The sequence below is a fragment of the Apaloderma vittatum genome, unplaced genomic scaffold (genome assembly GCF_000703405.1).
Source record: "Apaloderma vittatum isolate BGI_N311 unplaced genomic scaffold, ASM70340v1 scaffold2378, whole genome shotgun sequence".
NCBI lineage: Eukaryota > Metazoa > Chordata > Aves > Trogoniformes > Trogonidae > Apaloderma > Apaloderma vittatum.
The window spans coordinates 13,571-38,600 of NW_009731038.1; the positions used below are offsets into that span (position 1 = coordinate 13,571).

The 25,030-nt window shown below is 44.7% G+C and overlaps 1 protein-coding gene across 4 annotated transcripts in view; it reads right to left on the minus strand.

The window, feature by feature from the left end:
- Window positions 1-584: 584 nt before the first annotated feature.
- CELF1 (CUGBP, Elav-like family member 1) overlaps window positions 585-25,030 on the minus strand; it is a 35,730-nt gene continuing 11,284 nt past the window's right edge. The window contains exons 5-14 of one of the 4 annotated variants that reach the window (XM_009875012.1): window positions 20,965-21,099; window positions 20,694-20,773; window positions 20,151-20,312; window positions 18,724-18,805; window positions 15,552-15,680; window positions 10,632-10,742; window positions 10,267-10,452; window positions 9,229-9,372; window positions 7,487-7,654; window positions 585-1,633 (exon numbers count right to left, since the gene is read on the minus strand). In XM_009875012.1, the coding sequence (XP_009873314.1) occupies window positions 7,527-7,654; window positions 9,229-9,372; window positions 10,267-10,452; window positions 10,632-10,742; window positions 15,552-15,680; window positions 18,724-18,805; window positions 20,151-20,312; window positions 20,694-20,773; window positions 20,965-21,099 (1,157 nt within the window). In that variant the 3' untranslated portion in view covers window positions 585-1,633; window positions 7,487-7,526. Of the gene's footprint in view, window positions 1,634-7,297; window positions 7,655-9,228; window positions 9,373-10,266; window positions 10,453-10,631; window positions 10,746-15,551; window positions 15,681-18,723; window positions 18,806-20,150; window positions 20,313-20,693; window positions 20,774-20,964; window positions 21,100-25,030 lie in introns of those variants that run through there. The other 3 variants (XM_009875013.1, XM_009875011.1, XM_009875014.1) reach the window with 3 other exon arrangements.

Here is a 25,030-nt window from a genome sequence, read left to right on the forward strand (position 1 = left end):
CTTCGTCTAGAAGCTACGTCCCGGTTTGTACCCGTGCAGACGGTACGGTGGGTAGGGGTGGTCTGCTGCCCACAAAGCAGTGACCTGTTCTAGTTCGTCCTGCAAGCCAGAAAAACTGCTTAGCTCGTTGCCCAATTAAAAACGAAACAAAAACTAAAAAATCTCCATAGAGATTCCCCAGCTAAGGCCCTTGAGAAGAGAGCTGGGGACGGTACCCTGTTCAGGTAACAGCTCTGGAGGCTGTCGTATTGTGCTTGTCACTTGGGAAAAGAGCCAGCAGCGGTAGGAGCAGGCTTACAAACGCTTTCTCGGGGATGTATCAAACACTTCAGTTCAAGAGCTAACCTAGAGCCTTTCAGGATCCTGCTGCCCAGGCCTGGCTGACAGCATGAAACCGGGGCTGGACCTGACAAAAACCTGCCCCGAACCATGCAAAATGCTCATAAAGAGCGTTTCGGAGGAGCCTGAGCTTCTGGTAGCTTTGGGCACAGAAATAAGAGTGAAGTTGCCCCGTTGTCCTGCTCCCCAGCTATCCCCTCCTGCAGGCCACGAGCCCCGGAGATGAGCGTGGCCGGGAGCTCTGCCGGGCAGGCAGCAGCACGGGGAGATGCCCTCCGGCAGCTTCCGACCAGACGGGTGTCATTCCAAACCCACCACTTTAAAGGATACCTTTGAAACCCAGTAAATTGCTCAGTTTTTGCACAAACTATAGAAAACAGAGAGGTGAAGGTGATATATACGAGGGTATGAAGAAAACAGCAGGCAACATGCAAAACATTTCTGGGCACTATTTTAGTTTGAAAGATTAAAACAAAAACATCACATTTTGCTGAGGAGATTGTAGGTACAAAAAAAAAACAAACCCAAAAACCCAACAACCAAGCATGCTGGGGCTTAACGAAATACAACATTAACTTTGATCAAATTTTCACTGCAGATTGAATCACACGGAGAAGCAGGGAAAAGAATAAAAATAAAAATTAAAAAAAAAAAAAATCAGTAAATGCCAGGGCAAAAATGTAGCTACAATCAGAAGGAAATGTAGTTCAAGTGTTTTCCGCTGATGCCACTCAAGTCACAAGTTTGAACTCATAAAAACACATGCTGTCTCCTCAAGCACAGAAACCAGATCAGCAAAATGTGACTAGGAAGTCTCCTGCAAGATTGAGTCACACCATATAATTGCCTTTTTCTTTGAAACTGTGTTTTTAAAACTAAGCACACGGAAAAAAAATAAGCCTAGAAAGTGATTGGCTGTATGTTCACAGAAATACAAATACTCCACAAGGTATGCTAGCAAGGCTGCTCTGAAGACAATTACAAAGAATCGGATTCACAAAATCAAGTGGTTATCTTAGGAAGGTTCTAGAAAAATAGAAATTCTTTTATATTCAAATGCAAGTTTAAATATTCCCCTTCAGCAGTCTTTCTAGCAAAACCAATTTGGCAGCACAAAAAAAAAAAAAAAAAAAGAAACAAACGTAATAAAAATACACATCAGCATCAAAGGTCAACACAAGGTCAAAGGTGAGAGTTCAAGCATCAGAGAAGCTGAAGAGACAAGGATTTGGACGATGTACTTGAACGCCACATCGACATGCTTTAGGCACAACGATGAACAAACGGCAGGAATCTAGAAAAAAAACAAACCAGAAAGAGGGAGACCCACTGAGTTACACAGAGCAGTACATCCAAACACAGAGAGAGAGAACACGAATGGGCACTGCACGACCACATCTCCTGGGGAAGGGGGGCGACAGGGAAGGGCAGCACATGCCGACGATGCACGAGTGAAAGGCGAAGGACGGGAAGGACACCGAGCAAACACCAAACTGCCAGAAACCGACTGGAAGCAGAGGCCTGGGCTTCCCTCTCCGCACCCAGCCCGCGGCGCAGCGAGCACCTCGCCCCGCGCCCCCAGCAGCTCCGCTCAGGAGGAGAACAGAGCGAGCTCCTTCCCCAGGAGATCGACTCCAGGGCTAACGTGTGCCCACGGAGACCGAGACCATGAGAGACGAGACAGAGGACACAAGGGATTCACAGGTGGTTTGACGGCCGAGAGTTTTCTTGCATCCTAACCGGGCAAGTTGGGAGGCAGCGGCAGCCCAGGAAATCCATGTTCTTTCCTTCCACTACAGTCCCTCCTCATTCCCTAGGAGCCCAGGAAACTGGAGCGGGTGATTCAGAATAGGGGGGAAATAATAAAAATTGTACTAGACGAGCTCCACACATTAGAGAAGAATTCCTTAAGACCCGACTGCAAGGTAAGCCTTGTCCTAGCTGAGCACTTTGCACACCCTTAGACCTGCACAGGGATTTTCTGTTGCCCTCCTTTCATATAATCCAGCCCCCGGCTCCCTGACTCTGTGAGGAGGGGATTCTGGGCTCTGAGAAGCTCTACAGTCACTGTTGCCAGTTTGGTGAGGAGGGAAAGAAAAAAAAAGTGTTTTCTGATGCTTTCTTGAAGAGTTTATAAATAAAATAGTTCATGCATCAAGTGATATAAATACCTGTGTTTCCTCCCCTCAGTTTGTGAACTGCAGGAGACAAGGACCATTTGGGGAAGAACGGGAGGTAAGGGAGAGAGGAAGCAAATTTTCCTTTGTCTTCCTCCTCTCCCTGCCTCAAACTTCCCTTTTTATCTCCTGGTTTGTGGCCTTAATTCTTCAGCACATTTCAAAGCTGCTGGTCTGAGACTTGCAAATTATCTTACAGCAGATACAGCGTGTTTGAGGACAGCAAGCGCCGCATTCTAGTTCCAAAGCAACAAGCAGCACGTTGCCCACTGAACCTGCAACACCCCACTTGCTAGAACTGCTGAGATTAACTTGCTCTTCATACTGTCCAAGTCTGGAAGGGATTTAGTACGGAGTTTAACCCAACTCCAGCAAACAGCGCAGTGCAGCTCCTGTAGTTGCTTCTGTAGTTCTAGAAACACTCTAGGTAGCAGATAACACAGCAGGTGGCTGTAAGGTTTCAGTCCCAAACCAGAAAGGCAAACTCGTCATGAACGGAGGCACAAGAACGAACGAGAGGCATGGAATCAAGTGACATCTACACATGCGCCCTGAACATTCTTAGTGTCACTTGGTTGGTGGTTTTCTGGTAAGAGATTTTTCAAATATTTCACTCCGCAATTTTGAGAGGAAAGATGAAGTTTCACTAAGCCCCGAGGGAGGGCTGGCCTACAAGAGCAGGCCCGTGAGGTGCCCGATAACCCAACGACTTAGGGACAGTTACTCCAGTTTGTCCTCGCTTTGTTCTCACAGCTGTGGTAGTTCCTGCCTTCCGTGCTTTCTGTGTTGTGGTAGATGTGCTCAGAGATGTGTAACACCCCTGTTTGCAACAAGCTCTTAAAGCACTTTGTGTGTTCATCTGCAATTTGCTTTATCCACGTTGCTGGTTTGTGCCACCACCAGGCACAAACACTCCAGTCAACTCTACTGCGCAAGCACAGCCCGTCGTGCTACGTGGGCATCAGGTGAAAAGCTTTTTCCTTAGAGGTGTATCCGCCAGTGAGAAGTCTCCTGAGACAGTGCCCGCAGCTGGTAAACTGCCTCACCGTTAAAACAGAGAGCTATTTACCACGATTGTCGCGGGTACTTTTGAAAAATTCCAATCCTCCTTCCGCTTAGGATTAACATTTAATCACTAGGTATCAAATACTGCGAGCTTTGTATTACTGGAAGAAAAAAACTGAACTACAAAGAGACACCCTATTATTTTGGACTGTTCATTATCTAGGGGACTGAAGAAGCTATGATTTCGTTTAATACAGTACTCGATACTAAGTAGCATCACATTAAGATTTGTTCATAATGCTTTCATTTACTTACAGCATATCTAGTAAAATCAAAGGTCTTAAAAAAAAAAAAATCAGTATGTGAAGTAGACTATTTCTACCTTGTTTCTAAATATATGTAAGTATTCCTGGTGGCACATGTAATATGGAATTCCATCTCATCAGAAGTCCTATTAGCTTCTGCTGTAGAAAATTCAGATTCTTTGGTTTATGACCATGCAGAATAATTTGGTCCACGCACTGACTTAAACCAGTCCTTCTGCAGTTTATTCCCACTCACTCAACTCTTCTCCACTGTCCAGGAAATAAAGCATTTGACACTGGTTTGTTTTGCTCTTGAATGAGAGCATGATGGGAATTAAAAATAAAATAAAATCTAAAGCCCCAAGCCCTCAAAAATCCCAAACTTTCCTGTCAATGCGTGAGGAAGAAAACTGGCTTAAGACCAAAAGGCAAGAAGAGCCTCAACGTGCAGAGCCAGCGGCAGCCCCCAAACAGGCACAGACCTGCTGACTGCATCTGGTCAGTCCTGTCATCAGGAAGAAATCCGCCCAAGTCACAAACTCGATACATTTATTAACTTTGGCAACACACACATGGATACACCAAGAAAGGGAAATCTGAAAAACCAACACACAAAAAGGGCAACGTCTTCAGCTGGTAAAAACTGATGCAGCTCTACCAAAGACAGCAGAGCTGTGCTGATTCAAACCATCTGAGGATCACATCTTTTAAAAGTTAACCTGCATAGATCTTCTCTTCTTTTTGGCAACACTTAGAGTTACGCCAGTAAGGCACAAGAGCTAGCCCAAGTTCGGCGTCTTAAGGTGATTACGTCTGGGAGGAGGCGCTGAGCAACCTAAGCCACAGCGTAAACTGGTGAATCTCCTCGGCCAACAGGAGCTGCACCTGTCTGCAACAAAGCCAAGCTTGAGCCTCAAGTCACAGCGCTGGGGACACGCTGGGGGATGCAGCAGCTAAAACACCTAATTTTGGGTAAGGGAAACGGCTAGTAAAGAGGCCAGAGCATCAGGTTAAAAGAAGAACAGGACAAAGGTCTCAGCACAGCGGGGCAGGGAGTAAGGAAGGTAAGAGTGACTGTAGAGACCCCAGAGCACAGTGCTCTCCTCCACTGGTTCACAGCGTTTCTCTTCCCCGTTTAGCAGTTGTCGGGCTGCAAACAGGCCACTGAAAATCAGTAGTTTCAATCATGCACATCATGATGTGTGTAAAACAATCACATTCAGGATTCTACAAGACCCTGGCCTTTTTTCCAGTGAAATAATTTAGGTAATAAATATTCTCCACCCTGGAGCGGTATAAAACGTCTATAAAAATAGAAACAACATTCTTGGTTACAGCAGGTTGCACTTGGAGCAATTGCTCCCAACTATGTTTTTTTTTTCTTTTTTTTTCTTTTTTTTTTGAAAAGTATATTATTTATAAAAAAAAAAAAATCCCATTATCACCCTGGAGGCCTTCACACTCCAACACTCCTTTCTCAGAAAACCAGGACACATCTTTCCCATCGTGCAGAATTCAAGTGTACGTGGTTCACTTAAGTGTATGTTTACGTTTCTAGAGAAATTCAAATAATTAACATAGAAGGGTACCACATGCCAGCGTAACTTGGAAATTTGGCAGTCTGGCCTTTTAACCTTTGCCACCACAAAGTGATCTGCATAATACTGATAGATTTTCCTGTCTGCCATCAATACAGACAGCTGTTTGGTTTTCAGTTTAAGAATGGAAAGGGCTCTTCTCAGATGTTACAGGTCAGGCCTCGGACTTGTGAGGTTTGAGATCCCAGGGGACCCAGTCCCTGGGAAGGCCTGACATTCCCAGATGGGTTCGGATTCCGAAGGTGCTCTCAGTCTGACGGGATTAGCGCTCCTCCTGCCGGAGCCCAGCAGAGCCCCGAGCCTGCAGGGTCGGACCCGCGCGCTCATTACTCAGCAGAGTTAGCCGGTGCCCTGGGAAACAGCATCACAAACCAGGGACACAAAGAAAACAAGGAAATGGGAGAAAAGATGAGGTAAATGAAACTTCTGCTAAAGACGCACAGAAATTGTAAACTTCCTCTCGCGAGAGAGGCGGATTTTGGTGGTTACAGGATGGGACTCTACTTGGATTTCTTGAAACGACTCAGGCCAGAGTGTCAAAAGTCCTTGGAGCCCCCTAAACCCAGTGTGTAACAAAGGCCCGTAGCAACACACGAGCAAGTTCACAAGTGTGCAGAAAAAGCGTGTGTTCGCTGAAGGGGAGTGTTCAGGCTCCCTCCAAGAAAAAGGGAAATGGCTAAGACCAAAGGGCAGAATAATGCTCTGCTCCGGTTCCTCAGCTACTGCCTCAGCCTGGTTTGCACTTGCATGCACCACCTTAAAGGAAAACTGCAGTACAAAGAAATGCCTAAGTACTAGACCAAATCACTGCACAAACTGGTTTTTGTATTTTTTTAAAAAAACAGAAGAGAACAGGAAGTTATCTTTGCAACAGAGTTAAGACTGGGAAATCAAATCCTCTGAGAACAGGTATGGAACAGGAGCCTCGAGAGCTGTGTTAGGGCAACCCTGGGCTTTGTATCTCAGTTTAACAGTCATTTTAACAGAGACACAAACAGCACTTACATTAGGTTCATCAGAATGAATTCAAAGTAATACTCTGCAAAAAGGATGTTATTCCACAGAAACTGGGAATGTGATGAACTGTTAAGAAGAAAAATTGGCAAAAAAGTTCTGCAAGTCACCAGGGATCCAAAGTTTCTCGTTTCCAGCCCCAGATGTATTCATCCAGACTAAGCTGTCTGTCTCTGTACCTTCCTAGAAAACTTAGACAAAGTACATAGGGCAAGTTTTCTTAAATATGGAGAAATTCACTGCATCTCATTAATATTCAGCTCTAAATGGACAGTGAAATTTTCTGGCCAGGGACATCCTCTAGCAATTTGATGAAGTGCTGCGTACATTCACAGGGCTAGAGGCACTACTTTATGTACAGGAGGGAAAAAAAAGATCACTGCAGTTTTCCTTTGGCTCGTTAACGTGTTCACCCTTCTAGCCTGTCTCCTGCTTTGGAGATGATTTACTAAATTCCCACCATGGCACACAGTTAGGGAAATGCCAAAGAGTGGATGGGGCATGACAAAGGCTACACGGAGTCAGTTCTTTGCCCACCCAAACTCGGATGGACTCAGCTCTCCTTCCCCAACTGTTTCCGTCATCCGTTCTGTGTCATTTCTGCCTTCCCTTCTCTCCCCCATGGCGGTGTGGCGTCCGTTCTGCTTCCCCTTCTCCTCTCTACCCCAAGGCAGTGTGGTGTCAGCTCTGCTGCTCCCTTTAACCTTCCCTCCCCATCCCCGAGGAGCTGGCATTGGTCCTTCTCAACACACACTGGTTACAAACACAGCAAACTTCAAATAAGGGGGGAAAAAAAAGTCAAAAACAAAACAAAAAAAAAACCCCAAACAAACAAACAACCTCAGCGATATGGCACCTAAACTCCAAAGTAAAACACCGGAAACAAAAGCACAAACTTGTCCTCCATCCGAAGCAGGATTCTCAGCAGAGGCTGCGGCCGAGTCTTCAGGGGAAGATGTGCCAGACAGAAGGCATGGATCAGCTTCCAGGACTGTAAAAACACAGCCTTAGGGCTTCGAATCGCTAAGTGCGCTCCTCTCCAACTTACCAGAAGATCCTTCTCACTCCAGTCCCGCAGGGAGGGGCGCTCAGTATGGCTTGCTGTCATTCTTGGAGCGCTTGAGCTGTACTTTGAGACGCTTCATGCCGATCTGAAAGCCGTTCATCGACTGAATGGCAGCCTGCGCAGAGACAGGATTGTCGTAACTTACAAAACCTGGAGAAAGGGAAATACACAATTATGCCATGGCTACTCACAGCTGGAAATGCAGGCACTCACAAGGATAAGAGATGCTTGCGTGAAATGCCTTTTTCAGAAGCTCACAACTATGTCAAGACTCTTCATAAAAACTTCTTACTAAGGGCTCTCAGACAAAACATTGTTTTTGACGTGCGGAACTTAGGCCAAAAGATATACAAAGCTCATGAAATTAAAGTAGCATTTTCTAGTCTCCCAACAAAAATGAGTGCTGCTGTTTGTTTTGTAAGAACTCGTACCTTGGAGAAAACCAAACCTGGAAAGTGTTAATCTACATATGATAGCTCAGTAAAGACGCAAGACTGAGATCACCCTCCCAGCATTACAGGAGTAGATTTACTTGGAGTGAAGCACATGTTACGGCAGCGTGGCACTTGCAGCACTACTGGGTTTAGGTTTCTCTCTCGGATGAAAAGTTCTATGCGATTCCAGAGAAAGAACATCCTCAAACTTCTGCAGGGCTTGAAGGAATCCATTCTAAAGAACTCCAGTCAGTTGCTTCCCACCACTGCCCGGGGAGATCCCTCCACATGCAGGTGTTACAGCCTGATGCTCAGCACACCTCTGGGTATTCACAAAGCACCAGCTTGTCCACGTCTCTTGGCTCAAATACTAGAAAGTACAGGATATTACGCAGGCACAAAGCTATCGAAAGCTTAGAGAAAGGTTCACCCCTCCTATCACAAGAAATCTCCATCTACCAAAACAGTCACAAGAGCTTATAGCACCACAAAAATGCTACGGCTGCTTGCACTGGGGCTTCAAAGTAAGGAAAATAAACCCACGAATCTTTCAGCCCACCTGCACAGCCTACTACTGCACAAGCCAAGGAAGACTGTGCCCTTTGCTCTTTTGGCATAACAGGCTTTAGCAGCTAGCTGAAAATCATCCATTTGAACAGCAACGGCAGCACAACAGGTTGGTTTATACTGTTAGGATGCACTTTCAACCTGATGTGCCTCCCATCTAAATACACAACAAGCAGAGAGAAATTAGGGTAAAAGATGCAACCAAAGTTTGATACCAGAGTAACGCCTGAAGTGGTTTTACTACTATGAAGTTTTCAAGAATTAGGAGGAAGCTTTAAAAATTGCCTTCAGAGCATTTACAGATATTCTGAGTGAAATGCTCTTGTACTATACGGTAGCCAGAATAGTTACCTATAGAAATATTATTATAAATAATTTGTAATGATAATGTAGTAAATAGTATGTACAGCAACGTAAATGATTAGTGAAAAGGCAGAAAGGGGGAAGAGGAGGAACTATATTATAAATCATAGTGGCCTAAACACTAGGGCCTAAATAGTACAATGAGGCATAATAGTAAGAAATCAGGAAAAGCAAGAAGTCACTATGAAGATCAGGAAAATACAGTTCATTGCTGCAAGAGTTTGCACGGCTTGATTTATGTTTTAGGAATGTAGAGCAAGAGTCACTTCCTGACTTAAAAGCTAAACTAGATAACACACTGGAAAAGAAATTACTAGAAAGAAGCCACCTTTCTACAGGTAACGATTAGAGCCAACTTACCAAAACACTTGCTTAGATTGGTCTGCTTGTCAATGAACACCTTGGCAGAGACGACATTTCCAAATGGCATGAACATCTGCAGCAGATCCTGATCCCCAAACTCCTGGGGGAGGTGGTAGATGAACAGATTGGCTCCTTCTGGACCTTCAAACAACAAGCAGAAATAAACATTCAGAAAGAGCACGGGTAACACAGGCCCACTTCACCAAAAAACAACAACAAAAAAAAGGTGAAAGAGCCACTCAACCAAAATTTTCTAGATCAAACAATGAAACTGCTGTTCACCCTTCTGCAGAGCACTTGATGCCAAAATAAATCAGCATGACCCTTTGCTGGGATCAGTCATTCAGATAATTCAAGCTCGCTCTCACCATTTTTGCCTGTGGTTTCCACACTGTGCCAAAACTGGTTCATAGATCTTTGCTGTAACGAACGCTGAACAGTAAGTTTGAGCCCCAAATGTTGAATAAAACAAAAACGGCTGCACAAAGCTTGTGGCCCAAAGAAACTAAGTCAATCTTAATGCAAAACATAAGTAATCGCATTAATGATAGTCTGATGGATTCTTTTCTGAGTATCACCCTACATTCTGCTGAAAACTTACTCCTACGTTCTTCATGCTTTACACTACGTGTTAAAACTGATTCTAAATCTCAAGAGCAAACAAGATTGACATCATGTATCTGTGGGAAGAGCTGAAGGACCAAGAAAACAAAATGAACAAACCCACGACCGATTCCCTGACGGCGGGATGTATTAGGCTGCAGACTTATACTCTCCTGTCCTCTGAGAAAAACAGAGGAGCACGATTACTAAGTATGTAAGACTAGAAAATCCTGGGAGAAGCCTTTGGTGTAAAAAACTACTTTGGAGAGCCCATAGGAGAGACTCCTCGCAGGTTTTCCTTCTTTACCTTCAGCAACTCTAGAGATTCTAAAAAACACCACCAAACCAGAGCTCTGCAGATAAGGCAGCTGTGAGGGCTGCGCTTGCCCTTTCAACACCCCCCCCAAGTTGTTCCTGCAGCTTCCCACCTACCTTCTTTTTGACTTCCTGCTGCACCAATACTCTGCTGCGTTAAAAGACTCTGGTTATAGAGCGTGGGCAATGCAGCAGCTGCGTATTGCTGGATTCCAGAATAAGCCTGTGTGAGGGCTTCCATTGTGCTACCCGTGCCATTTGAGAGACCGCCACTGCCAAGCCCTCCGTTTAAGGCTGCCATTCCTGTGTAAGGAAGAGGAAGGAGAGACGACTGAGCGCTGCCATTGAGCCAGACCAACTGCCTTTCGAACACTCCGCACCCTTACAAAACGCATGGAGCAGAAAAAAAACCCCAGAGAACCAGCACAGCCTGAGGAATGATCATCAGCTGTTCCCCCGAGGCAGCGCAGCGCAGAGCTTACCTGCTAAAGAGCTGACGTTCAGGCCTGCTGTAGCCCCTGCCAGTGTCTGCAGCGCTCCAAGAGAAGCCATTGGATTAACAGAGGAGCTGCTACTGGAGCTAGGTGAGGAACCTGCTATTAAAATAAGATAATTAAACTTCAAGCAATGTTTTTTGGTCCTGATAATTCAACTTCTTCATTAAGTTATTTCTGCATTAAAGGCTAGTGAGGAACAGAACAAGGCCACGCAGTATAATTCACATAAAAAACCTCCAAAAATCCCAAACTCGCATATTTTGATTGATCATACTGCTTAAATCTTCTACTCCCTTCCTGCCTTTTTGAAAAATTGCTGCTACTCTTTGTAGCAATAAAAATTCTTTTAAGTGTAAGACACCTAAGATTCAAACAATCTATGAATGTTAGCTAAACTCTGTACCTCAGCACAAGGTGACCGGTAGCACTGCCTGTTCCCTGCTGACTGAAGTCGGTAAGAATCACTCGGTACATATAAGCATCTATCCTTGAAACACCACACAAGGTGAAAAACACCTGAAACACTGACAGCAGGGACTTTAAAGAGAGCTCCAGTCCAACTGAACATATGGTTTTCCCATACTGCCCGAACAGAAACAGCAAATGCCCAGATTACTGACACGTGGAATTATCTTCCGTTAAAAATCCCGCTGCAGCAGCCGGGGCTAGGGCCAAGAAAAGCCTTGAAACGCGCAGTTTGTCCTCCCTCGACTGCGCCGCCAACATCCGCAAACACATCTGCTCAGCAGGAGAAGCGTACAGGTGCAGCACCCAGCAGACGGAGGGCTCTCGTGGCCTGACAACCTTCTTCCGGCTTTTGTGTATTGTTTTAGGTCAGAAAGCGGCACACAGCAACAGGGGTGGAAAACAACAGAGCCTTATACATGCTCTTTGCTCAGTCCCTAATTCTTAACATACTTTCTGTGCAGTTTTTGATGGGTTGCTCGGGTTTTCTTGCTTGGTAATGAGCTCATGTTTTCTTACATCTGTCTGTTGAGTTGTATCTAGTAATAAAGCTAACTCTAAGAGAACTAGCTGGAAATACTTGAAAAGTTTCTCAGAAAATTTGAGTGAGTGGTAAAGAATTGCCAGGAAAGACAACGGAACTTGGACAAGGACATCAACGATCAACTTGTGAAGGTAGGTAAACTGAGGGAACAGTAACTCAGTTCTGATTCAGCCATCTACCATCCAAGCAATGAGCTGAAGAGCACTGAAATTCGGGCAGCAAACCTGCCTGAACCATACCAGAATTATTTCCAGTAAAAGCAGAAAGACTATGATGTCTCTGAAGACAATTTTGCGGGAGACACACTGCAGCCAGCAAAGTCATCTAGTGCTTGGTGGACCTTTGATGGCTGCCTTTGATAAGATGTAGGAGAAATGGAAACCTGTATCAGCTTTGCAACCATCCTGTTTGCTCTGGAGCAGACAATTCTTATTGATGTCCGAGTTGAAAAGATGGTAGACGAGATACTCCAGTCCTGGAATAATATTCTGTAATATTTTCTTGAACGTCCTGTTCACGAGCTGGCAGTTTGAATGAGTTTACCTAAGGCCACAGTGGCTGCAAGAGTAGATGCAGCAGCAGTTCAGCTCCGAAGAGCAGCTGCTTGAATTGCAAGGCCAAAGGTTTTGCCCCATCCTAGTGTACATCCAAATGCACAACACTGCTCGGAAGTGTCTAAGCAAAATCACCTGAAATGAGCAGGACGACAGCACCAGCAGCACAACAATACTTAACACCTCTGAGAAGTTCAACTGTTCTGACATGTAACCGCTCCACAGCCCACAGACTCTGCACTGTGGGGACTTCCAAGTTCTCCAGACACAAAAGATACCAGCGCAGGTGAAAGAAAATCTACAAAGGTAACTATACACGATTGTCTGGATTTCTCCACCAAGGATGCAATTTGAGGACGACCTGGGAGAGATAACCAAATAAGCATCAGGTGAACATGTGGATGACAGAGGGACAGAAGTCAAGCCAGCAGTCACCTCACCTGCAGTTAGGTTTAAGAGGTTATCACAGCAGATGTTGCCCTAAGTCCTGCAGACAAGGAAGGTGTTTACTAACACCTGGTACCGAATGGCTACGTGCTGTGTTTTTAAAAGCTCTACGTATGGCTCGGGAGCGATGCGCTGAACGTGTGGAGTCCGACAGCCTCCTGCATCAACACACACAGGGTGACTGCACAGATAAGTAGCAACCAAAGGGGAACTTTAAGTTTTCTTCTCTAAGAGGTGACAGCTAATTCAGAGTAAAAAGTTAAAAGGCAGTATAATTACAGGAAGTATGATGAGACTGAATGCTGTCTGTACATAATGACTTTGTTCGGTCCCCATGTGCTGTCTGGTCTAGTTTAGAGGCGTCGTCCCTGCCCATGACAGGGAGGTTGGATTAAATGATCTCTAAGGTCCCTTCCAGCCTAGGCCAGTCTAGGATTCTCCTCAGTGCAATTTAAGTACAGTTTTTAAAAAGGTAAAGTTCATTCATACCTGGAATGAAAAGCACTGAAACTGTTTCAGAGTTTGATGTCAGGGACTATAGACCGCGTATCCTTCTTTTGAACAGAGCCAACTTCTACTCTTTAAACTTAATTTCAATTATGATTTTAAAGAGCAATATAATACTGCTTCATGTTACAAGCCTGTGAAGAGTGAATTGACTGATGCATCTGCGTAGGATATTAATTCAAATGACCTACCATGACCATTTGACTGTTGATACAAAATCATTTATTGATACGATCAGTGATCAGGAAACGGTTTGAATTCAGCACAGAAGGTACTTAAAAATGGAACTGCTCCCCACCCCCTAGCCCCTCCACCAGCAAAACCAGAAGTGGAGCAGAGTCTCAAGAAACACATCAGGGAAAAAAACCTGCAGAGTGCTGTGGAACAGCCAAAATTCATGGAAGAGAAGCCAATTCCCCTGTCCAGAATCAATCAGTCAATAGCACAGCAACACCAGATCTTCAGACATCCGTGAATCATCTGGTCTAATGGTCTGCTCGGAGCTGGTCTAACCTCCAGGGTCAGTCAATCTGTTCAGGGTCCTTTCCAATTGCATTCTGAATCTCTGAAATGATGGAGATTTCACAGACCCCCTGGCGCCTGGTTCCTGAGCTTAACTGCTCTCACCATTAATTTTATTTTTCTCTTATATCCAGTGAGAACCATCTCTGTCGCAACTTGTGACCATTGCCCTTGTCCTGTCACTGCACACTTCTGAGAGAGGCTCTCTCTGCCTTTCCCAGCACGTCTCGCAGTTTCCAGCTGCTTTCCCACCCCAACAAATCCGAGAACAAACCTGCTCCAGTCAGTACACAAGAGAGCCAACAAGAAAACATTACTCCTACATGCCAGCCACTGCAGATTGTAACCTGATGACGCCAGCTCTGCCTCTGCCTGAGGAAACAGGGCAGAAACTCTCCCATCTATTCACCTTCAGGCTTTCTCTACAGTAAAGAAGCACTCAAGAGTTATAAATGCAGCTCGGTTGTTGTTTTGGGTTTTTTTTTGGTTTTCTTTGGGTTTTTTCTTTAATTATAGAACAGGATGCCATATCCAGGAGTCAAAATAATTTTTCAAATTTTAATCTTTAAGGATTGAAGATCTCAAACTTTTCATGGTAAAAAATCCTGCCCAGCAACAGAACATTCTTTGAACTGAGTTCTTTCCTGGAGATTTCTCCGAGTATAAAACTGTGGAAAGCACCCACAGTTGATCATGTGACATGAGGTTTTCTAAACAGCTTTTCCTTGTAATCTCTTTTTAATCTCTTAGTCCAGCTCCCTGGTCTTCCTACGCAATACAAAAAGCTACCTGTGGAAATTAAAACACCTCCAGACCTCCTTTGGTCTCTCACAATCACAAGTGAGGATCTATGTCAAGGTCGTAGGCTGGATTTCAGAACTGGATAAACAATTTGGCTTTTTATGAAAAAAATACAACTAAAAAATAAAACTAAGACCACATACCATGCCAAAGATGCTGGAAAACTGACACCCTGAAAATCCAGGGTCTCCTTTTCTCTGTCAGAATTTAGATATAATTAAAAATAGGATAGAAATAACTGAGTAGGACACTGATGCTCATTTCTGGCAAAAACTGAGCATGTCCCATGTAAGCATAAGTCAATTTATCTTTTATTGTTTATCGCATTTAAAGATCACATTAACAATAAGGCAGCAAAAGAACATTACTTGGACAGCCTAACCTCTCTGGATAACATACATAATGTACAGTAAAAAAAAAAAAACCACAACAAAGAAAGAATAAGGAAAAAAAAAAGAAACCCAAAACACATCAAAAAACCCACAACCACCCAACCAGAAGAATAAGATACTGATTTTTATGTGCAAAACATACACTCACAGTTCTAGACAACTGCTGTGTAATAAATGTGCTAGGGGTCTGCTTATCCTACTTGGAATTAGTTTAAGTATCCCTGTCTTCATTAATACCAGAGGAATATAAACTGCACTGTTCTAGTACACAGAACGCATTCTCTCATGCTTAAAGCATCTTCTGTCTCCACGTGCAGAGGAACAGGGTACTTCTGCCCCAGTATCTGCCTAAAATCACCAATATGTGAAGAGATTGCAATAACATGACTGGAAAGACATCACCTACCCTTCTGCTTCCTGATGACCTCAAAAATTTTTTTACGCTCTAAATCAATCTGATCATTTGGAGGAAGGAACACAGCAGGTAAAAAAGCTTTTGCCGGTGGCAAAGATATCTCCTCTAAACTAATGAATCTACTAGAAAAACTGCGCGTCTGTTAAGGAATCCACATGGAAGCAACAAAAAGGGATAGAAAAAACCAGGCAGCACCTATCCTGAAAGAGTCCTGAGGCAACCACGTCACCCCCCGCAGCCGCAAAGGCGGCCTCTTACCGGAGCTGGTGAGCACACTCAGGGGGCTGCTGGAGGAGGTGAGCGCAGCCGTTCCGCTCGGCGTGTTCTGGGCCGCGCTGGCTGCAGCTGCTAACGCAGCCAGGTTCTGCAGCTGCATCGCGTTCAGTCCTGCAACACAGCGAAGAAAGCACAAGAGTTTCTCCTACAATAGTCGCCACCAGCCAAGCTTAACAAACGCAGCAACCTCAGCGCATCACAAGGGAGTAACGGGGAGGAGCTTAAAAACAACACGCTTAAAATACTAATTACTGATGTTTCCTACATTGTGATTCGTTGTTAACACTAAAAATAAGTTTTTCTTTGCCCAGGTAAGTTTTGCTAAAAGACCAGGTAGACATGATCCCAGGTGCAGGCTCCAGAGTACTGAAATTTTCAAGCAGTGTTCTCTCCAGTCACAAAAGCACAGCAGCTCCAACTCGGAGTTAAGCCAGGGTCTGACAGCTCATCTGCAAGTACAGAACTTGTCCAGACACCAGGCCAACAACCTCCTCTTCCCTCATGTCCCGCCGCTCCTTTTGGATGTGAACAGCAGAACTCTTTCAAGAAGGGCTACTTCAACCCACCGTCAGCTGAGTATCAGCACGTTTTGTTGGGTCCCCTTGGCAACCAAGAAACAACAGTCAGTTGTGAGACAACATCAAGCAGCAACTCAGGACCAGGACCAGCCAGTGTAGGTGCAGGCCGGCCAGCCGGTAAGACCAAGGCAGTGAGGAAGTTGGGAAACATCAGACACGTGGTGGGCAAGGAGGCAGGGCTGCTGCAGGGCTGGGAAGCCATCCCTGTGTTGACAAACCATGACTCACCTGCATTCCGAGTCATAGTTTTTGAATTAAACCATTCGGTCAATAACAACACTGGGGTCTGTCCTCTTTCCTGCCATGGGATATCAATCTTCTTTCCAATTTTGCATTTTAGCCATCTTTCGGTAGGCTAGCTCCATTTTTACAACTCTGCCTCTCTTCCCTGACGCCTTATTTCCCTTTTTTGTCTCTACCTTTGCTTATTCTAACAATTCCTCCTCTTGTCCTCTGACTTCAGACAAACGTTAGTAACTGTCATCTACAAAATTAAAACCAAAATTAAATTAATCACCATTCATATAACATCACAGGCAGATGCGACATCTCATCTTAAGGATGTTTACTAAGTACTTGGTGGCAAAGCACATGTCTCAAAAAATTCAAATCTCAGTTTTGTAATTTAAGTATATAAATGGATAGCATACGAACGTAAGCGACAATGCAGTATAAACTATGTTTATTCTCTAAAAAAAATACCTACTACCTTTACCATAGCTCGTCTGGGGAGTTTTTACTGTCTTTTTCAATTGTTTTCTCTTTGTGAACAGAGTCTGACAGAGTCTTCCCTAGTCACATTTAGTGCTTGAAACAAGAGGCCTTTATGTCTCAAAACAAGAGGCCTTTATCTGGACTCTCAAGGTTCCATTGTAATATAAAAGCATGAAGTTAAAACCTAAACCCTGTATTTTTGGGGTTAAAAGTGCAAGTGTTGGAGCTAGTGAAGAAGAGCAGCTCGCTCCCTTCTCTGAAGGAGTTTGGCATGTGCTCACTGCCCCTGACCCCTTCTCTTCCCCTTGTTTTCCCATCTGCTTTCAAAGAGGGTCACAAGATTAAATTTTGTCTACAAAATCTGATATGGTTTGGGATCTACCTACCTACCTACTTAACTTCTCTTTCTATGAATTTCAAGAAGCTGAGATATTAACAGGACCTTGAAACTAAAACTCTTTCTGTGAGGAAACACAAACTTGAAGTAATTCTTTCAAAATACCATGCAACATGCTATTTATATTTTTAAGGTCTTTTTTTAAAATGGTGAGGACAGAATTATCCTGGCACCTTCAGTCAGTCTCAGCTAATTAGCCCCTTTCCCACTCCTTACTGGAGTAACAACGTGAACAGTTAACTGCTGCACTGTTCTCCTTTATTGCCACTTGCTTTTTATCAGACACAAGAGGGGAGGCGCCTCACTATTATATACAGTTCCCCACCACACAGGCTATTAGTGAAACTGATTTTAAAACGAGTTTCTCAAGAGTGTTAGATTTAAGAGCTCTGAAGAGGTCTCACATGAAAAAAAGTAAATATAAGAAGCTAAGGTTAAAGCCGACCATCAAGTATAGATCTAAGTTCTTACAAGTGAAAACACAGCACTTTGCAAAAGCTTGTGATTGTTACGGAGGGGTGTACCAGCGCGACTCACACGTACAGACGCCTGACTTTAACGCTCTCGGATCAATCCCTGCACAGACAGGGCATGTAATGCTGTGAACTACCACAGCTTGTGAGGGGTGTACCAACGCGACTCAAACGTACAAAGACGCCTGACTTTAACGCTCTCGGATCAATCCCTGCACAGACAGGGCATGTAATGCTGTGAACTACCACGCAGCTCCAGGAGGCCGTTTAACTGTCTTAAAATGTTGAGTGTTAAAACTCAAATTATAGTTTTTCTGCCAGTAGAAGAATTTAAAGAATGTGAATGGAGTTACCAACCCCTGTTTTACTATTCTGCACCCTGTGAAGGCAGAAGGGACAAGCATCGTGCTGCGCTTGGCCATGTCTGGGCTGTCTGTGGCAAGGGCTCTGGCGCGTGCCTGTTACGCTGCTGTGTCTCCCACAGCACTGCTGTAACCAAGGGTCATGCAGAGGAAGTCAGTAAAGAACCTGAACGAAAGGCTAGCTCACATTCCTACCAACGCTGCATTTTCAGCTTCCGTGTATTTAAGACTAAAGAATTTTAAATGGAAAACCTAAGAATCCATTTTCACTGAAACACAGGTGCTCGTGCTCACTACAGAACACAAGGCTTCACACTCGCTCCACCTTGGATGAGGACAAGTGTATGGAGTCACCTTTTAGTACCTGTAAGGGGAAATGATTTTAAATGCCAAGGGCAGGGGAGATAACCAGCATACCACAACTTACCTTGGGGACAATGCTTAACTAACATTAAGAAGGAACTTAATCCACACCTGTAGCAGAGAATTCCTGTCATTCCAAAGGAGTGGGTAAATTTGGGACTACTTATTTCAGATCAGGTTTATGAGCCTACAGCCTTTTGGCTACTCTGTCTATTCTCCTCCTTGTCTCTTTGGCACTGAATTTACCTTCTGGCGGAAAAAACTCACCTCCTATTGGGTGGAGGCTGCTCAACGTGTTCAGGTTCCCAGATGACGCAGCGGCTGTCTGCTGAAGGAGCTGCAAATAAAGCTAGACATTACACCAAAAAACAAAACAAGAGTGAGAGTGAGGGCTGGCTCCGCTTCTGGGACAAAATGCATCACACCACAGCCAGAGCGCCATCACAGAGAGAATTCCCACTGCCCAGGCACCGTGTTGCAGCAAAGCAAAAAGAGAATTCCTCTTCCACGACACAGCCAGAGCATCACCACAGTGAAGTTCCACGTTGCCCATGCGTCACATTGCAGCCAAAGCAAGAGCACGCTGCTTTTCTCACTCAACATAACCAACTTTGAGGGAAATTCACAGCTAGAGACAAGAGCAGAACTGGTAGTGAGAGAGAACTACTCAAAGCTCCTCCAGCAGGACTGTCACCCCCAAGGACATACACGTCAAGCCAGAATTTACAGCTGACACAGCCAGCACAGGACAAACAGCAAATGCCACAGCAAAACCGAAGAGCCACCATGAGAGGGAATCTCCTCCACTTCCCTTAAGCACAGCAGCCACAAGAGAAATTTCAAGCCTCAGCTCAGAAGCTATTGAGAGGGATTTCCTATTTCCTTCTCCACTAAGTGTTGCTATAAAAAAAAAATTTCCAATCTACCAAACCTAAATCAGCAGTAAAAAATGCACCTGCTTCAACAGCACACTGCACCAAGAACGAGATGAAAATTTCCTTTTCTCTTGCTCAGACCTTGCATGAACACATTTATCAGAGCTGCTCTGGTGACCCACACGAGCCAGAGCACATCAAAAGTTCACTCCTTAGGGACCCAGAAAAATCAACTAAAATCACTGACAAACAGCAGGCTACCTTCTGTTCTGCCATTTCTGCTGAAGAGAGTAGTTTCTTTCTACTTTCTTTGAGGTTTTTTGTTTGGTTTTTTTACTGCGCATTGTCAGCAGCTTGGTGCTTCCAACCTGATCACCTTTTACATATGGACAGCATCAAGTGCTGTTCTAGGTTTCACCAAAGGGATGAGAAAATTAAAGGCTGAAAAAGGAAAAATGCAAGAGGAATGTAAGAACTACATCTTCAGATAGACACGAAAAGAGTGTTTCTGTGGGTAAACATCAAGGCCATAACATATGAAGAAAGTCTTCTGAGCACAAAGCCATTCTACAGAAGACAGGGGGAAAAAGGTTTCAGTACTTTGGGCTACAGTGACTGGGGTTGAAATCCTCACTTAAACGTATCCTGCCTAGTAGTTAGCACGTAACTTAATTTCAGCCTCCTTATTCACACAGTGGGGATCAAGAACCCTGCTCCTGCCTATCAGGAGCCTTCTACAAACAAACGCACCAAGCACAACAAGACAGTCAGACACTGCAATCCCTGAAGAGATGAGAAGAACCCGAATCAGAAACTCACTGCTAAGTACTGGGGTCCAAGCGTGTTGAGCCCAGCCAGGTTTCCCCACACTGAGGCAGCACTGATCTGTTGCATTTGTTGCTGGAGTTGCTGAGCAATTCGTTTCTGCTCTTTGTCCTTCTGCGTGTCTGCAAATTTTACCACAATGGGAGAAGAGCAACCCTGCAAACAGCAATTCAAACAATTACATACTTGCTATCCCCAGCAGTCACAAAAGTACTGCATTGAGATCCAGGCATTGGAAACATTCCTCTCCCTTCCTCCCATACACAGACATGCATGCATTCACACAGCACATTTCATTACAGGTCCAAAATCTTAGTTGCTTTTAATTCTGTTTTATATTTTGGTATTTTCTCTGCAGCTGAAGTTTCTAGCTTGAGCTCTAAACATAGGAGCAGAACAAACAGGAAGGTCCAGGAGCAGTATCTGTGAGGAAACACACACTGCACTTATCCTTCTGTCTGCTCTCTAGTCCTCCAAACCCCATAGTGACTGCCTGGCAAACTACATCTTCTCCTGACACCCACTAACGTGCTTTACCTCCATGGTTTGTGCTTGGTGCATTGCTTTGATTGCTGTTTGTGCCATGGCTCTTGTTGTAAAAGTCACAAACGCACAACCTGTGGAAAGAACAAAAAATAAAACAAGTAATTCACTGCATCTGCAATTGCTGGGATGAATAAAGAAATGAAAATGCCTATGGGGCAGGGTGAAATCACTGAGAGAGCTGAAATGTCACCTTGACTTGCAAAAGGCAGTAAGGCAGCAGCCAGTGCAGAACCTTGAACGGTCGGAGAAGCTTCCTGCTTACCTCGGCTCAGGCCATCTGGGCCCCGTAATATCCTGCATTCCTCAATCTGCCCAAAGGGGGAGAACATCACGCGGATATCGTTTTCATTGCACTTCTTGGATATCATCCCAATAAACAACTTCCTATCTTCTACTGCTAAGAAAACAAAAAATAAGAGTGTTACCAGCAAATACGTGCTTACTAGATCTTACTTTGTCTTCTCCATCCACTTGTCATAGGTTTGAGTCTGGCAGGGGTTTAGGAAGCAGGGGTACAGCTGTGTGGGATGATGTGTAGGAAACTTCAAGAGTCTCCCCCACCCCCAGGTAGGAGTTGGACCTGGCTCTGGCCAGGGCCAGGCCGAGCAGCGCCTCTCCCATCAAGGTATTTGAGAGGCGACCCCGTTGTTCTATCTCTTTCTTTTGGTTTGTCTTGATCCGTCGGTGTCAGTGAGATTTTTCCTGCTGGAGGAGGGGGAGGCGAGAGGAGAACAAAGGAACTTTGTCCTGAGAAGAGCCCCAGAGGAGAAGGGAGAGGGAGAAGGCTGCCAGAGTTAGGACCTCTCCGTGGAGCCCACGGTGGCTGAGATGGCAGGAAGGCAAGTGCCTGCCAGCTGATGGCGGCGAGAACATCCAGGATGCATCGATCCGTGCAGAGCCCCACGCGAGGGGGGAGAGAGAGGGAGTACCAGCAGAGGACGTGCCTACAGCCCCCATGGACTCCCCAGGAGGAAGAGGACTGTCCCCTGGGAGGTGGGCACCGTGAGGCAGGAAAGAGAGACTGCGAGGAGCCTCTTTCTCAGGGAAGAGCTGCCCTGGACACTGAGCAATGGCCACGCAGCCTGCACCCTCCACCTCCTGCCCCCCTGGCACTGATGAGGGAGACACGAAGTCACCAGGAACATGAGAGGAGTGGGGAAGTGGGGGGGTGTATTTAAGACTTAATTGTATTTATTTGTGTAATCCTCTCACTATCTTGCTTCCATAAATGGTGGTGGTAAATTAAATCTATGTTTTCTCTCCAAGTCTCTCTCTGTTTTTTTTTTAACTCGTCATTTTAGATAGCAGATTATTACCCTCCCTGTCGTTAAGCTCAATCCTTGGGCCTTTTTGGTTGAGTTTTCTCCCTCCACACGTGGACATGGGGACGGGTGGGAGGAGTGAACGAGTGATCTCATGTTTTGCTCTGAACCATGACACAACTGCAGTTATTTTCCTTGTTTTCAGGGTAAGGGCTTGTCAAAACCAGATCCCCAATAATGGAATCTCTTCCATTTAAGCAGACGAATATGAGATACCTCAATGAATCTGAAGGATGCCTGCTTTATGATGTTTTATTTTTATATTTTGCTGTTTCTCCCTTGCAAGCCTGTGAGCTGCAAGAATGTAAGAAAAGGAAAACACGTATCAGCTGCAGAAAGCTTCTTTCTAGCCTCTTTATCATGCCAATCACTTAAATTTAGACCTGCCTGTTTCCTCATGCTCCTGTCTCAACACTGGAAGCAACTGCAGTTGCTAAAATAAAACAGTTCTAGTCCTGTTTCAAATTTATTCATTTTGATCTGTACCAAAAGCATGAAACTAACATCTCAAATCAGAACGACGGACTGTGTGCTACTGTGTCCTGCCTCTAAACTCTGATGCTACCAGATGCAGCAGAGCTGAAGAACACCTTTCAGTGGGCCAACTATTTTAAAATATATGGTCCAGAAAGATATTTCTCTTAACTTTCCAGTTAGTGCTTACTAATATCAGTTTAAGGTCACTTAAGGGGGTGGGATAAATCTGAATCCAGAACAGTACTTTATACCTACACCTTGTTTTACTAAATAAGGATACTAATCACCTCTGAAACACTTGCTTTTAAAGGATGATGCAAATTGTGCAGAATACCCTTTGCAAATATAGAACAGTTTGCAAAACCAACATTCAGCACAGTATAAAATATTATATGATCAAGGCTGCAGGACAATTTGAAGGTACAAAGGCGTCTTCTTCTATTTAGTGCCATGGTGAGAGGAAATCAACTTATTTGCTGAGACTTCTATGGTGCTGACAAAGAAAATTCCCAGCTACTCCAGCTGACATGACTTCAACTGGTTATTTAATCTTAATGGTGTACCCAGTTAATTTTCAAGCTCTTAGAGCTGTTGCAGTCCATTTTAGCTCGAGATCCAAAACTTCTTTTATTAATGCCAAGTTAAAATACTTTCACTGATTTTTTTCACCTACACCTTTTACTAAAGCTTGATTTTATAATACCCTCAGAATTGTCACTCTAAAATTTCATTAAATACATTTTTCCTCTTTCCATTATGTTCCCCGGATATTCACACATGTGCGTAAGGTGAGCTCAATTTGAGTTTAGAGAACCTAACAATACTTCAGAAGGACTCCTTTCTAGATACATTTACATAAGAACCTACTCCATACACACATAGAGACACTTGAAGATGGAATTACTCCTACTTTACGTTAGCCATATATCCCATCTTCTTACACGTATCTTAAACTGTAAGCTGTCTGAACCAGGATTATCTTCTCTATCATTCAACACTAATCTTGCAGTAACTATGGCAAATGAAGAAAGTAAAATTCAACCAAGTCTAGAATGGCTAAAAACACAAGATGCTAAACACTTTCTTTGCTTATCCTGCACCAACATATATCCTCACACGTATTTTAGCATGTATGTATGTACTGACACAAGCTCATCATGGAAATACATGGGTAAATGATCATTTACCCAACAGTAGATGTTAAGTGTCTTAATCCATCTGAAATGAACAATGTGCAGAAATATTTGCAGTTTTTCCTCTGCTGAATTATTGCAAACTCTTAATCTCCCTTGCATACCACGAGAAGTTTTGACTCCCACTCTAACTGAAACAGGCCTTGCTTTGAAGCACCTGAAAAAGTATTTCTAGATTTCATAAAATCACAGAACGGGTTGGGTTGGAAGAGACCTCAAAGATACGACCCAGTTCCAATCCCCTTGCGACGAGCAGGGACACCTCTCACCAGACCAGGATGCTCGAAGTCCTGTCCCGTCCGGCCTTGAACGCTTCCAGAGAAGGGGTTGCCACAACTTCTCTGGGCAACCTGGCCCAGTGCCTCACATTAAAAATTATTTTCCTAATCTAAATCTGTCCTCTTTAAGTTTTCAACAGTCACCCCTCATCCTATCACTACACTTCTGGATCAAGAGGCCCTCCTCAGCTTCCCTGCAGCCCCCTTTAAACACTGGGAGGCTGCTCCAAGGTCTCCTCTTTAGGAGCCTTCTCTTCTCCGGGCTGACCAGCCCCGACTCTCTCAGCCTGTCCCCACAGGGCAGGTGCTCCGGCCCCCTGAGCATCTTTGTGGTCTCCACTGGACTCTCTCCAACAGGTCCATGTCTTTGGGATGCTGGGGCCCCAGAGCTGGACAAAGAACCTGCAGATGCAGTCACACCAGAGCACAGGAGAAGAATCATGTCCCTCAGCCTATCAGCCCTTTTTTTTTCTCGATGCAGCCCAGGATGTGATTTGCTTTCTGGGCTTTGAGTGCACATTGCTGGCCAACATCCCATTTTTCACCCAACACCCCCAAGCCCTTTCTGCAGGGCTGCCCATGACCTACCCCATGTTTGTGCTCGGGATTTCCCCAACCCAGGCGCTGAACCTTGCACCTGCCCTCACTGAACGTGGCAGAGGCTCACCTCTCCAGCCTGTCCAGGTCCCTCTGGACGGCTTCCCTTCCCTCTAGGCTATCAACCCCAGCACTGAGCTTGGTGTCATCCATAAACTTGCTGAGGGTGCACTCAATCCCACTGTCCATGTCCCCAGCAGAGATTTAAACCACCTTAGTACAAAGAAGAATTCGCTGGATGTTTCCCTAACTGACAACGTGGTTCTACCACAAGCTGCAGCAGTGGGGGATACTGAGTCATGGAATTTTAGAGAGATCACTTACGCTACCCACTACACTGAAAACATCTTTTATTTTTTTCTTTCCCCCTCACCTTCAATAAAAAAAATAAGGTCTCCAATTCAAGATGATTTCATCAGAAGCTGTTCAACAAAAGGAAAATCCTCAAGCTTCCCTATTAG